The sequence below is a fragment of the Oryctolagus cuniculus genome, chromosome 19 (assembly GCF_964237555.1).
Source record: "Oryctolagus cuniculus chromosome 19, mOryCun1.1, whole genome shotgun sequence".
Classification (NCBI taxonomy): domain Eukaryota; kingdom Metazoa; phylum Chordata; class Mammalia; order Lagomorpha; family Leporidae; genus Oryctolagus; species Oryctolagus cuniculus.
The window spans coordinates 18,956,734-18,968,917 of record NC_091450.1 but is presented as its reverse complement, the minus strand read 5'-3'; the positions used below and the strand labels follow the sequence as shown (position 1 = coordinate 18,968,917).

The 12,184-nt window shown below is 48.7% G+C and overlaps 1 protein-coding gene across 6 annotated transcripts in view; it reads left to right on the top strand.

Moving 5' to 3' along the window:
* Positions 1-12,184, top strand: part of MARF1 (meiosis regulator and mRNA stability factor 1) — a 46,890-nt gene that overhangs the window by 31,611 nt on the left and 3,095 nt on the right. For 5 of the 6 annotated variants that reach the window (XM_008257798.4, XM_008257797.4, XM_008257796.4 and 2 more), the window contains 7 exons: positions 40-242; positions 915-1,142; positions 5,596-5,826; positions 8,047-8,259; positions 9,374-9,434; positions 9,522-9,638; positions 10,946-11,116. In XM_008257798.4, the coding sequence (XP_008256020.2) occupies positions 40-242; positions 915-1,142; positions 5,596-5,826; positions 8,047-8,259; positions 9,374-9,434; positions 9,522-9,638; positions 10,946-11,116 (1,224 nt within the window). The remainder of the gene's footprint in view (positions 1-39; positions 243-914; positions 1,143-5,595; positions 5,827-8,046; positions 8,260-9,373; positions 9,435-9,521; positions 9,639-10,945; positions 11,117-12,184) is intronic. The other variant, XR_011384668.1, reaches the window with a different exon arrangement.

The following is a 12,184-nucleotide window of genomic DNA, read 5'->3' as shown; positions in this document are numbered from 1 at the left end:
AAGTAGAAACAGATTGTGGTTTTTGTTTGTTCTTTAAAGAACGCACTCAGGATGAAATAGAAAGGACAAAACAGTTCTCCAAGGATGTTGTTGACTTGCTGCGGCACCAGCCCCACTTCCGGATGCCCTTCAATAAGTTTATCCCCTCTTACCACCACCACTTCGGCCGCCAGTGCAAACTTGCCTACTATGGCTTTACCAAGCTACTTGAACTTTTTGAAGCCATACCTGATATTTTACAAGTGAGTAAAGAAATTCTAATTCTATAAGTGTTTTTCTAAAAAATATGTGGGGAAAATTTTTTCGTTTTTAGGGCCTATTTTCCTGGGGAGTAGAGAGTTACAAAAGCAGATGAAAAACTGAAATATTCTGATCGGAGAAGCTATATTGTTTACTTGTAAGACTGGCTAGGTAAATGTGTTTTATTCCCCTTCAGTAATTATTCTTCAAACTTGTTTTAGATAATTCCTGAGAAAAGGATTAAATAGTCTGATTTCTTGAACTGAGTAGTCTTTCATTAGCTTCATCCTTTTCAGATCCCTTCTGTTGAAGGCAGGGATGAACACATGAGGTAGTATCAAGGTTAAAGTGTTGCCACGTCAAACCAGATTTCTGTTGTTTTTATTGTTCTTTATTCCTCAAGTGTTTTCAAAAGTTCTTTTATTGTGGCAAAATACACATAAGAGAATTAACCATCTGCACCATTTTTAAGTAAACAATTCAGTGGTGTTAGAGCGTTGTTATTGTGCAGCCAATTCCAGAACTTTTTCATCTTGCAAAACTGAAAGTGTACCCTCTAAACAACACAGATGCGCTTTACAGCTACTAGTTACACACACGGTCCTACTGCTTAATTCCATGAACAGTTGTGTTTGACTCAGTCTGCTTTTCTTCCTCCCTCTGTATTTTCCAAGGTATTAGAATGTGGAGAAGAGAAAATCCTCACTTTGACAGAAGTAGAACGGTTCAAAGCTCTAGCTGCCCAGTTTGTTAAACTCCTTCGGTCCCAAAAAGATAACTGCCTTATGATGACAGATCTACTTACAGAATATGCTAAAACTTTCGGTTACACGTTTCGTCTCCAAGACTATGATGTTAGTTCAGTTTCGGCTTTAACACAGAAACTCTGCCATGTTGTAAAGGTAAGGCTTTGCTTCCTTCCTTCCTTCCTTCCTTTCCTTCCTTTCCTTCTTTCCTTTTTTGTCTGAAATCATGGAGTCAAACTTTTGGTGGCCTAACCCTCATGGGAGTGTTGACATGTAGTTCAGCTTCTCACAAGTGCACTTTGTACTCCTTGCTGTTGCTTCACAATACGTTTCTTGTACCATTCATACTTTTGCTGGGTACTAGGAGATGTCTTGGTTTGGCAGTTTAGATGTTGGGGCTTGATGTTGTGTGTATGTTAGTGGCCCTGCCACAGTAACACCTCTTGGAACTGATGGGGTCACTTTTAATCTCAAGTGTGTGCCCTCAGGTGCGTCAGTCTCAGCACTGCTGGGCTGAAGTTGCATCCCTGCAGCCTCTGAAGTTTGGGAGACTGTACTCACACTCCTCTTCTCCCCTCCAGACCCTGCCTCACTCTAGTGTAGGTCCAGCAGCAAGCAAGGCTCAGAGTTGCCTGTGTTGCTGAGAAAGCTGTGTTTCAGAAGGCGGCCTTCCCCTCTTCCCTGCCTGCGACTGAACTGTTCCTCCTAGACCCCGCCAGGGGAGCTGGGCAGCTTTCAGACCCCCCCCCCCCCCCGGGCCAGAAGAGCCACTACTGGCAGAAGGACAGGGACAGGGAAACATGAAGTGGTGGCCCCCCAGGCACAGGTCCAGAAGGAATCTGGTTATGCACTGGTCAGTCAGAGGATTCAGGACATGGGAAGCCCGCAGGCAAGTGGAACACGCCAGAGCCAGGAAAGAGAGCCAGCATCCCAGCTGCAGGGAGGGCAGGTCAGCCAGGGACTCACTTGATGTTTGGCTATAGCCAAGTAGAGATCATGGGTGTCAGCCAGGACAGTGGTGATGTCAGTGTGATGATGTGATGTGGACAGAAGCTACCCGGGAGGGTTTGAGGAATGAGGAAAGGCAAGAACACAGAGACAGGTCGTCTCGATAGCTTTTTGGGTTGGTTGCTTGTGAAGGAGGAAGAACAGGAGGGCAGCAGCTAGAGACTGGGGCAGAGTGAACACATCAACTTGTAGGTTGTTGTCTTTTTTTCCATTTGGAAAGACTTGAGCATGGTTTTCGTTTTTTAAAAGATTTATTTTTTTAAATTCATCTGAAAGAGCAGCAGAGAGAGGTAGAGACAGAGAGGTCTTCCATATGCTGGTTCACTCCCCAGATGGCCACAACGGCTGGAGCTGTGCCGATCTGAAGCCAAGAGCCAGGAGCTTCCTCCTGGTCTCCCACATGGGTGGAGGGGTCCAAGGACTTGGGCCATCTTCCACTGCTTTCCAGGCCATAGCAGGGAGCTAGGTCGGAAGAGGAGCAGCCGGGATTAGAACCGGTGCCCAAATGGGATGCCGGCGCTTCAGGCCAGGGCTTTAACCCACTGCTCCACAGTGCCAGCCAAAACTTGAGCATGTTTGAGAGTCCCCGAGGAAACACTTGTGGCAGAAAAGATCAGTGTACCACGGTGAGAAAGGCCAGTGAAGTGTAGTCCTGAGGAGGCAAGAGACTGGGAGTGACCATCCAGAGAAAGCAGGGATGGCCCTTCCATTAATATTTTGACAGGAGGAAGGGGTGAGAGGGTGTTTGTAGGTACAGGTAGATTGGAGGGAATTACCTTTCAAGAGCTCCTCCATTAAGTAAGGGTAAGATCAACTGCCCATACTCGAGTGAAGAGTATGGAGAGGTCTGAGGTTGTCCTGGTGAGTGGGAGGGTGGCTCGCTCCTCAGAGTACTGGGAACTCACTGGGAGTTGGCACTCAAGGGTTATATTCATCGTCTTTTCATTGCTATAATGAAATATCTGAGATGGAAACAAACTTTCGAAAGAGAAAAGGTTTATTTTGGTGCATAGTTTTGCAAGTTCACTGTCAAAGATCAGGCTGGCTCTATTGACTCATCATCCAGAAGCGGTGTTCTTCCTGGCAGAGCTTCAGGCGGTGTGGAACCTCCCATGGCAGGAGGGAACACGGGCAGAGCTCCAGTCCCATGAATGAGGCAGCTGGGCCCAACTCAGGCTTTTATAATCAATCCTCTGGCCAGAAGTACCTTCTAAGGCCATGCCAGTGACCTGAAGACCTCCTACTAGACCCACCTTGCAGGCACCATCATTGGACTAAATTTCCACCCTCTTAGTACCATCAATTTCAGACTTTGGTATTTAGGAGCCTCTGAGAGTTTAGAGCTGTATCCTGTTCAAACCATAGCATAGCTTTGACTGGGGAGACAGTAGGAATGTGGCAGCTTAGATGAGGGCCCAGGGAAACAGATAGTTGATTCCAGGGTGGGAGCTGGCCAGGTGAGTACAACAAAAGGCATAAGAAAATGAAACTGAAAGTATTGACAGGAATGTCAGTGAATCAATGACCCATTGGTGCACGATGACTAAAAGAGAAAAGTGAAGGGTACAGGAGGGCTTGTGACTTTGGGAGTGCACAGGAGGGGATCATTGCTGGTGAGGCTGGGGAAAGGTGAGAGAGCTGAGCAGATGAATCTCCTGGTCTCCCATCCCAGCCCCAGCCTCAGGTGTCCTTTTCCATGTGGGATGTTCGGAAGGTCTTTGAATAACAAGACCTAAAGTATGTCCAGGGGTGGGTGTCAGCAGTGGAATTAAATAGAGGAGGGTGTTGTTAGGATGAGAAAGCTGAGAAACTGAAAGGCGGTGATGTGGGACAGGTAGTCTGGATGGGACAGAGGGCTCCAGTGGACAGGGAGACACTAAGACATGGCTAAAGACTGGAGAGTGAAGGTGAAGTTGGGTGTGAGCAGCGAAGATAGGAAGAGATGGTGAAGCGCCAGTGTGCAGCCCTGCTGCCTGCTGGCGTCTCCTGGGGAGCGTACGGGAGATGTGGAAGCCCAGACCGCACAAGCCCTGCCTTTGAGGTTCTTAGTCATCACTCTGCATGTGCTGGGAGCATGGGTGACTGATGTGCAGCCAGAGCTGAGAATCAAAAGCTGGATCTAAGTAGAATCCAAACTGCAGGTTCCAGGGTTTTTTCCTCAAGAGGCTGTAGTATCAGTAATAGCCTAGGGTACCTGAGAAGACTCGGGCTCCCCTGGACCTGTTGGCTGATGGACTGAACACTGCTCTGAGCAGGAAATCCATACACTTCTGTACGCATCATGGGCAGAACGCCCTGGCTCTCCTGTGCCTCCAGCCCAGATGAAGAAGCTCTGATCCTGCGCTGCTCTTCAAGGGCTGCCCATTCCTCTGCGTCTAAGAATGCAGTGCCCCTGAGAGTACAGTCTTGTGACTCCTTAGCCCTCGCTGTAGGCACTGAGACCTTTGATCCTGGCAGGAAAACAAGCAGCCATGGGAAGCGTTGGCTTCCCTCCCCACTGCCTGAGCAGCTTCTGTAGCTGTGCCCGCTGTGGGTCCAGTCTTGTCTCCCTTCCAAACACTGCTGGGTGCCGTCCCCAAATGCTTGTTTCTTTACATGGTATGGTCTCCAGATGAGAATGTATCTTTCTCAGCTTTCCTCTCAATGTCCTTTGTCACCTTTATCCTCTGGAAAACCCAAAATAATTGAGAAACAGACAGAGATGAAAATATTGGCTTTGTGGTTTGTGATCATGGACTAGGAGAGTGTAGCCTGCTTCAGGTGGGCCCTCTACCACTTCCCAGTGTGGCTCGTGGGACACGTGGGGTGGATGTGGTCTACAGAGCAACCACTGAGTGTCCCTCAGTCTAACCTTCCCATCCCTACCCCTTCTGGGAGCACAGTAACCTTTTGTGTATAACCTTGTGCTAATGGATGTCAGCTCGTCAGTCTGTCTCCTTTCTATGGGGGAGTGGAAAGAATGAATGAAGAAATAAAAAGAACTCTAGCAGTTTCTTCCCCCATGATTACATGGGATAGTATGGGTACTCTAGTCTCATCTAATGTGTTGGTCTAGGGGCTGGCATTGTAGCATAGTGGATAAAGCCATCCCTGGCAACACTGGCATGGGCACCGATTTGTGCTCCGGTTGCTCCATTTCCGATCCAGCTCCCTGCTAGTAGTCTGGAGAAAGCAGCAGAAGATGGCCCAAGTGTTAGGGCACCTTCCATGTACATGGGACACGCAGATGAAGCTCCTGACCCTGGCCTGGCCCACCACTGGCTGTTGCGGTGGTCATCTGGGGAGTCAGCCAGAGGGAAGATTGCTATTCATTGTCTCTTTCGCTCTCTCACTCTCTCACTCTCTCCTCTCTCTCTCCTCCCTTGCTCTCTCTCTTTCCCTCTTTAACTCTGACTTTCAAATGAATAAGTAAATCTATAAAGAGTTAGTCTAGTGTCCCTGAGAAGCCAAAAACAAAACCCTATACTTTAAATCAATCAGTTCTCTTAAGAGAAAAAATTAGGACATTTTCTTTTGGTTTCATTACCCAAAATACAGTTAGCTGACTTGGTGATGACCTTGGTTGCTTTTGTATGGCTCTAATGAATTCCTGTTTTCCTAGGTTGCTGATATAGAATCTGGCAAACAGATTCAGCTGATCAACCGCAAGTCTCTGCGTTCTCTCACTGCCCAGTTGCTGGTCTTGCTGATGTCTTGGGAAGGAACCTCATCTCTCTCTGTTGATGAGCTCAGGAGACACTATGAAACTACCCACAGTACTCCACTCAACCCCTGTGAGTATGGATTCATGACCTTGACCGAACTTCTGAAGAGTCTGCCTTACTTAGTTGAGGTACGTGTGTCAATGGTTCTTTAGAACCATCATGTTGAAAACTGTTGAATCGGGTATTTCTGGGTGACATGTTGATCTAGATTTGAGTGTGTGGAGCTGAAAGGGACCTTACAGCTCTTCAAGACTAATCAATTTTGATGGAGAAACTGAGGCATAGGGAGTTGAGGAACCCTGCTTAAATGAGTGGCTGAGCTATAACAAAAGCCCTGGTTTCCTGCACTTGAACTGGGACGCTTTCCTCCTGTACCAGGCTGGATTTTCCGAGCTGGGCTCATGTAGTAGTTTCAGATGCCTTGCCAGTGAGGTCGGACTTGGAAAGAAAGGTTGGCTGGCCCATCACCGGGCAGCCTGCCAAGAGTAGCACTTCGGGATCCAGAGAATCTTGAGAGAAGACTGTATGCAGCCTTGGGCGGCAAATACATGAACCTAGAGTGAATGGATAAGGTCCTAGAAAGGAGGAATTATCAAGGTTGATTCAAGAAAGAAAGTTAAAAATCAGACCAGTACCACAAGACTACAAAGGTCATTGAAAATTTACCACAGAAAAAGGCACTAGGACCAAATGAGCTAACAACTGAATTTTTAACTTACCCTGAAGGAAAAGATAACTTTTCCAATTTTTAAAAAACCATTCTAGGCCCTCAAAAAAAAAAAAAAAAAAAAAAAAGGCTGAGCCTGGTATTTTGTCCCAGTGAGTTAGACTGCTTCTTATAATGCCTATATGCAATGTCAAAGTGCCTGTTCTAGTCCCACCTGTTCTGCTTCTGATCCAGCTGCCCTGCTCATGCACCTGGCCTGAGAAGGCAGCAAATAATTCCCCAAGTAGTTGTGCCCCTGCCACCCATGTGGGAGATCTGGATAGAGTCCCTGGCTTTGGTCTGGCCCAGACCTTGGCTGTTGCAGCCTTCTGGGGAGTGAACCAGAAAACAGATGATCAGTCGATTGATCTGTCTCTCCCTTGTTTTCTGCACCACCCCAGCTACCCCTCACTTTCTGTGTCACTCTGCCTTTCAAATAAATATAAAAAAGAAAGCCAACCACTTAAATAACTTCAGTGCCACAAAGATGTAACGTAGTCCTCAAAGGAAAATTATTCTAAATAAGATATAAATAAAATCCAGTAATGTAAGAATGATAGGCCATTGTTAAAACTATATGATAGATCATTAAATAATTGAAAGGTTGAACCCAACATGTTCTAAACTCTGTAATTTATATACTCTTAGTCTGTGAACTTGAGGTCTAGATAATGTTAATGGATGTTCAAGGACAAAAGACCATGGTCAACTCAGATGGTGGAATCCCCTTGTCTTGGAGATTCCAGTGCATACTAAAGAGACTGAAAAGGTTTATGGTCAGGAAATCTGCCTCACTTGAAAACATAAGGGTTTTGTGATGGTTTGTTAATGCTTTCTAAAATTTTGTTTATTTTAAAGACAGAGACCTCCCACTCACTGGTTTACTCCCCAAATGCCTGCAACAACCAGTTCTGGGCCAGGCTAAACCAGCAGCAAGGAACTTCATCCAAGTCTTCCATGTGGGTAGCAGGGGCTCTGGTGTTCGGGCCATGGTCTGCCACCTTCCCAGGTGCATGATCAGGGAGCTGGATAGGACTGTGGAGCCCAGGCTGGGAGTTGGGAACTGAATTGGGTCTCCCACATGAGCGGCAAGGACTCAGCTACTTGAGCCACCAGCTGCTGGCTCCCGAGGGTACACTTTAGCAGGAAGCAGGAATGACGATAGAGCTGGGATGCAGACAGCCTACATTTAACTGCTGTTCCCAATGCCTGCCCCAGCTTTTGTTAGGTTTTTAAAGAACACTGCTAGCACAGTCTGGCATGATAGTGTTTCTTGAAAAACCGGTTGGGGAGGTGAAGCTTAAAGCCTCATTGTCAGTCTTGCAGTCTGTGCCCCACTGCCCACCAAGGCGTGCTTCCCCTCTTCACTACCTACTTGGTTTGAAGTTTCTCAGTTTCCTTCCCTGCTCTCACACTGTTCTTCAGAACCCTGCACTCATCTTAGCCTGGCAGATGACTGAGGTTTGCTCAAGGCTGTGGCTCTTCCTAGGGGGAGATCCTTGAATGAGCCCCTTCCCATCCTCCTCATGTTGCCCATTTCAGATTGACTTTGAGCCCTGTACTGTCAGCTCGAGGCCCACCCTCCTGCGCAGGGGCAGGGCCAGTCACTCAGTTTCTCAGGTTGCTTTTCCTTTTGGACCAGGTTTTTACTAATGACAAGACAGAAGAATGTGTGAAGCTCACCAGTCTGTATTTGTTTGCAAAGAACGTGCGGTCTTTACTTCATACTTACCACTACCAGCAGATTTTCCTTCATGAATTTTCCATGGCCTATACCAAGTATGTTGGTGAAACTCTGCAACCCAAGACCTATGGCTATAACAGTGTGGAAGAGCTCCTGGGAGCAATCCCACAGGTGGGTATTTTTCATCTTCTTGGAGAGAGTCTTCCTGAAGAGCCACAGGCTAACTGTACTGAAGCAGAAACTGCAAAATGCTGACAGATTAATAGAAGGGCAGGCATTTTGGACTGATCCTTCCAAAACATGCTGTTGGCATAAAATAAATGAGCCCTTCCCATTGCTTCTGGAAACCTTTATTAAATTCCTGTATGCCAGGTGAGTCCCAGACCCTACCCTCAGAGAGGTTAGCAATAGCAGTGGACTCCTCCCTGGGCCCACTGAGGAGCACTGTGGGCAGAGCCTACTTCTCAGGCATTGTGGAATCCTGGAACGGAGACGTCAGTATGAAGTGCCAGTTACCGTGTGATTAGGAGGGAGAGAGTGGGTACGGAGCAAGAGCAGCAGCCTGGAGTGCTGGGCATTAAAACCCATAGTGGAGCCTCACTGTGAGGCCAGGGGGTCCTTCTCCAGTCAGGAGTGCACTGAGCAGGAGCGCCGAGTTGGCATGGGAAAACTTCCTGGTCCTTGGAAGAGTTGAGAAAGCCAGGAGTTGGGAGAGCTTGGCTAGGACCCTGGCTGTTGCTGAGGGCCCAGTTGGTGTTGGGTGAAGGGACTGAGCCTCGGGGGAAATACCAGCAGAGTGGGGGTCGTGAGGACGTGGGTGGAGAGTGCTGGGAGCAGAGGCAGGTTGTGCTGACAGCAGGCCTGGGGCAGCTGGCAGTCAGGGCTTCACCGAGCGGGAGGAAAGCAGCACTTGATGTGGCGGAGGGTAAGGAGAGTGAGCTTGGTTTAAGGGGTCTGGGAGGTTGTGTTTAGTTTCTGGGGAAGAAGGTAGGAATTCTCACATGAGAACGATGGATGTATATACCAAAACTGAACAGTTTCCTTAAGAGTCAAAAAAAGTATTTTTAAAGCAGTGCTTCCTGATTCTTTGCTTGGTTTTTTGTAAGGAGCATGTTACTGTCACTGTCTTCCTCTCCCTTCAGAGCTAAAGAAGCTAGAAGACCGTTGCTATTAATTCTGTTTCTGACTGGATGCTAAGGCAGGCACGGGAGGTGGCAGTCCTCCTGAGTTAGGGCTAATTCTCCACCTTTGCCTCTGCCTAACCTACAGTATGTCTTGTGTGCAGGTGGTCTGGATAAAAGGACATGGTCATAAGAGAATTGTAGTGCTAAAAAATGACATGAAAAGTAAGTAAGCACCCATCCCCTCCCCTCTTAAAAACATCCCATTTCTGTCACTGCCTGTGTCTCTGATGGGAACTCTCTGTGTTCTAGGCCGTCTGAGCTCGCTTGGTCTTTCCCCTGCCAGCCATGAAAACCGGCCTTCGGACAGTGAGCGGATCCTGGAGGTGCCCGAGTCCTGCACAGCCTCGGAACTCCAGCTTGGAGCAGGTAACAGTGGTACAAGAGGAAAAGCAAATAAAACAGAGCTTGTGAGAGTCTAGGGAAATGACTGGGGGAAAGGACAACAGCAGGTCTTTTTATTAATTAAAGTTAAATGTGTGTACTTTTTTCAGAGCACTTTTGTTCTGTTAATAGAGGGAAGACTGGCCTTCATTGGGTAGCATTGCATGGTTGACTGGTTGAGGTCCTTAAAGGTTATTGGCACCCCCAGAAGGGTAATGCTATCCCAATTCAGGCGTTGCAGCAAAAGGTACTCTCCATGCAGTACAGGGATAACTGAGATTCATACAGTCTGTGGTCAGCTCTGCTGTGGTAGGGGAAAGAAGGCTCAACTCCCAGTACAATGATGAGGGATTGATAGCCAAGGAGCAGAGTGTGCAGTGTGTGGGGTGGAACATTATCAAGATAGGCGTAGGGAGATTCTTGCTAGAGGCAGGCCAAGGACTTAGACATTGTAGGTTGAGGATAAGGAACTTGATCCAGTATTAAGGAGGATCATGTATGAAGGGATAGGGGGAATTATCAGCAAGCAGACTCAGCAGGATTCATGCTAAGACTGGCCTTGGTAAGGATGGGGTGGCCACAGAAGGCCAAATTGGAGGCCTCGTTAGGAAGAGGGTCCTGAGGAGCCTCATGTTTGGTCAAGGAGTTTTTGTCACAGGACAACCCTGGGAAAAATTGATAGTAATGTATTCAAAAATAACATTGTGTCCCATGGATTTTATGTGATATCTTTATAGTAGACAGAAATCAACTTTCTTGAATTGCATAGAGTTTAACTTTACTGGAGAACTTTTGAGTCCAGTGTGGTATGTAGAATCTTACCTTTCTCTAACTTAGGAGATGAAGGTGTTACTGTATTCAGTGTATTGCAGCACAAGTGAGTCAGCCTGCACTGGAGAAAGCACCTGGCAGTAAAGCAGCTCCTTACCCTGTCCCCATGGCCCTCAGCAGTAGCTACCTCCATTCTGTAACTGAGGGGCTGAAGTTCCTTTTCATTGTATTTGAAAGGCAGAGAGAGACAGATCTTCCATCTGCTGGTTTATTCCCCAAATGCCAGGAACGGCCTCGGTTGGGCCAAGCGAAGGCCAGGAACACAGAACTCAATCTGAGTCTCCCATCTGGGACTCAGCTGTTTGAGTCAGCACTTGCTGCCCCTCAGGGTGAACATTAGCAGGAAGCTGGATCAGAACTGGAGGTGAGAGTCAAACTGAGGCACTTCCCAAGTGGCGTTTGCCTCAGGGAACACTGCCGTGGGAGGCTGGGTGGAGTCACGGCCTGCCTTCTCTGTCCAGGGCCCAGCCAAACGGAGCAGGAGCTTCTCCGCTTGACCAGCACTTCCCCTGTGGACCTTCTGTGTGCTCCCGTGCCCTCCTGCTTGCCGTCCCCTCAGCTGAGACCAGATCCTGTCATCCTCCAGTCTGCGGATCTCATTCAGTTTGAGGAGCAGCCTCAGGACCCTCCTGGTGGGTCACACTGTGTTGCTGTGAGGATCTTCTTTGTGGCTTTGTCAAGTGTTTGATGAAGGTGGGGAGAAGCTGTGCCTTTCAGTTGTATGAAGACACCTGTACTGGTTATTCAGGCCCTCTTCCCTGCCAGAGTTCCACAGGTTCGGATTCACAGCCAAGGGTTGCTTGGGGAGCACAAGGCAGGGAGCCGATGGTTGTCTGGGCTGTGGAAGAGCCCATGGGCGGGCGGGAGGGAGATGCCTCCTGGCATCTCCCAGCCTTTACGAGGTTCAGCTGCTCTCAGACACACCTGTCCCCAACACACATGTCACCTGTGGCTGGGGTTCAGCAGGTGCCGGAGCTTCATGAAGGTATAGAGGGAGGCCTCCAAGGCCTGAGCTCTGATTCTGCCAGTGATCTGCAAACAGAAGAGGTGACCATGTTGAGTCCTGATTCGGTGCTGGCATTGTCTTACGTGCATTGTGCCTTTCTCCCTGGCTGCTAACCCTCTGCTGGGGCTGCCACACACCATCCCATCTGTCTCTCGGTGAGCTCTGTGGTAGGGCCGCCTCCCACTGGACAGGTTAGGAAACCAGAGATGCAGCTGGCCCCAGCTTACCTGGCTGAGAAGTAACCCAGGAGCTCTTGCCTGCCTGTGGTCTGAGAGGACGTCACCTCTGTAGAGGGCCCTCTCCCGTCTTCCTCTCTCCCGAGCTCCTCCCCTTCCTGCTGGCCCTGCTCTGCAGAAGATGGCAGGGACAGCCCATGCGCCTCGGCGGCTCCTCCGTCTCCTCAGGCAGCATTTGGCGCTGCCTGTGAAATCAGGGCACTGCCAGGGTTCCTGTGTGGCAGGTTGGTGTTAGCTCTTCCGTGGGGTTGGAGCTGTTGGTTCCTTCAGTGCCTCCCAGTTCAGCCACGTGCATGGCATTAGAGGGAGAATCTTGAAGAGCGTGGCGGTTCTGCCTGCCATTTCCGTGATGAATGTTGCCCCGAGAAGGGAGCTGGGGTTCCGCTGTCCCCTGCCACTGTGACCTTCTCTGTCTGGGAGTCCAGAACATAATGATACATCGTTTTCCAGTGACTTGG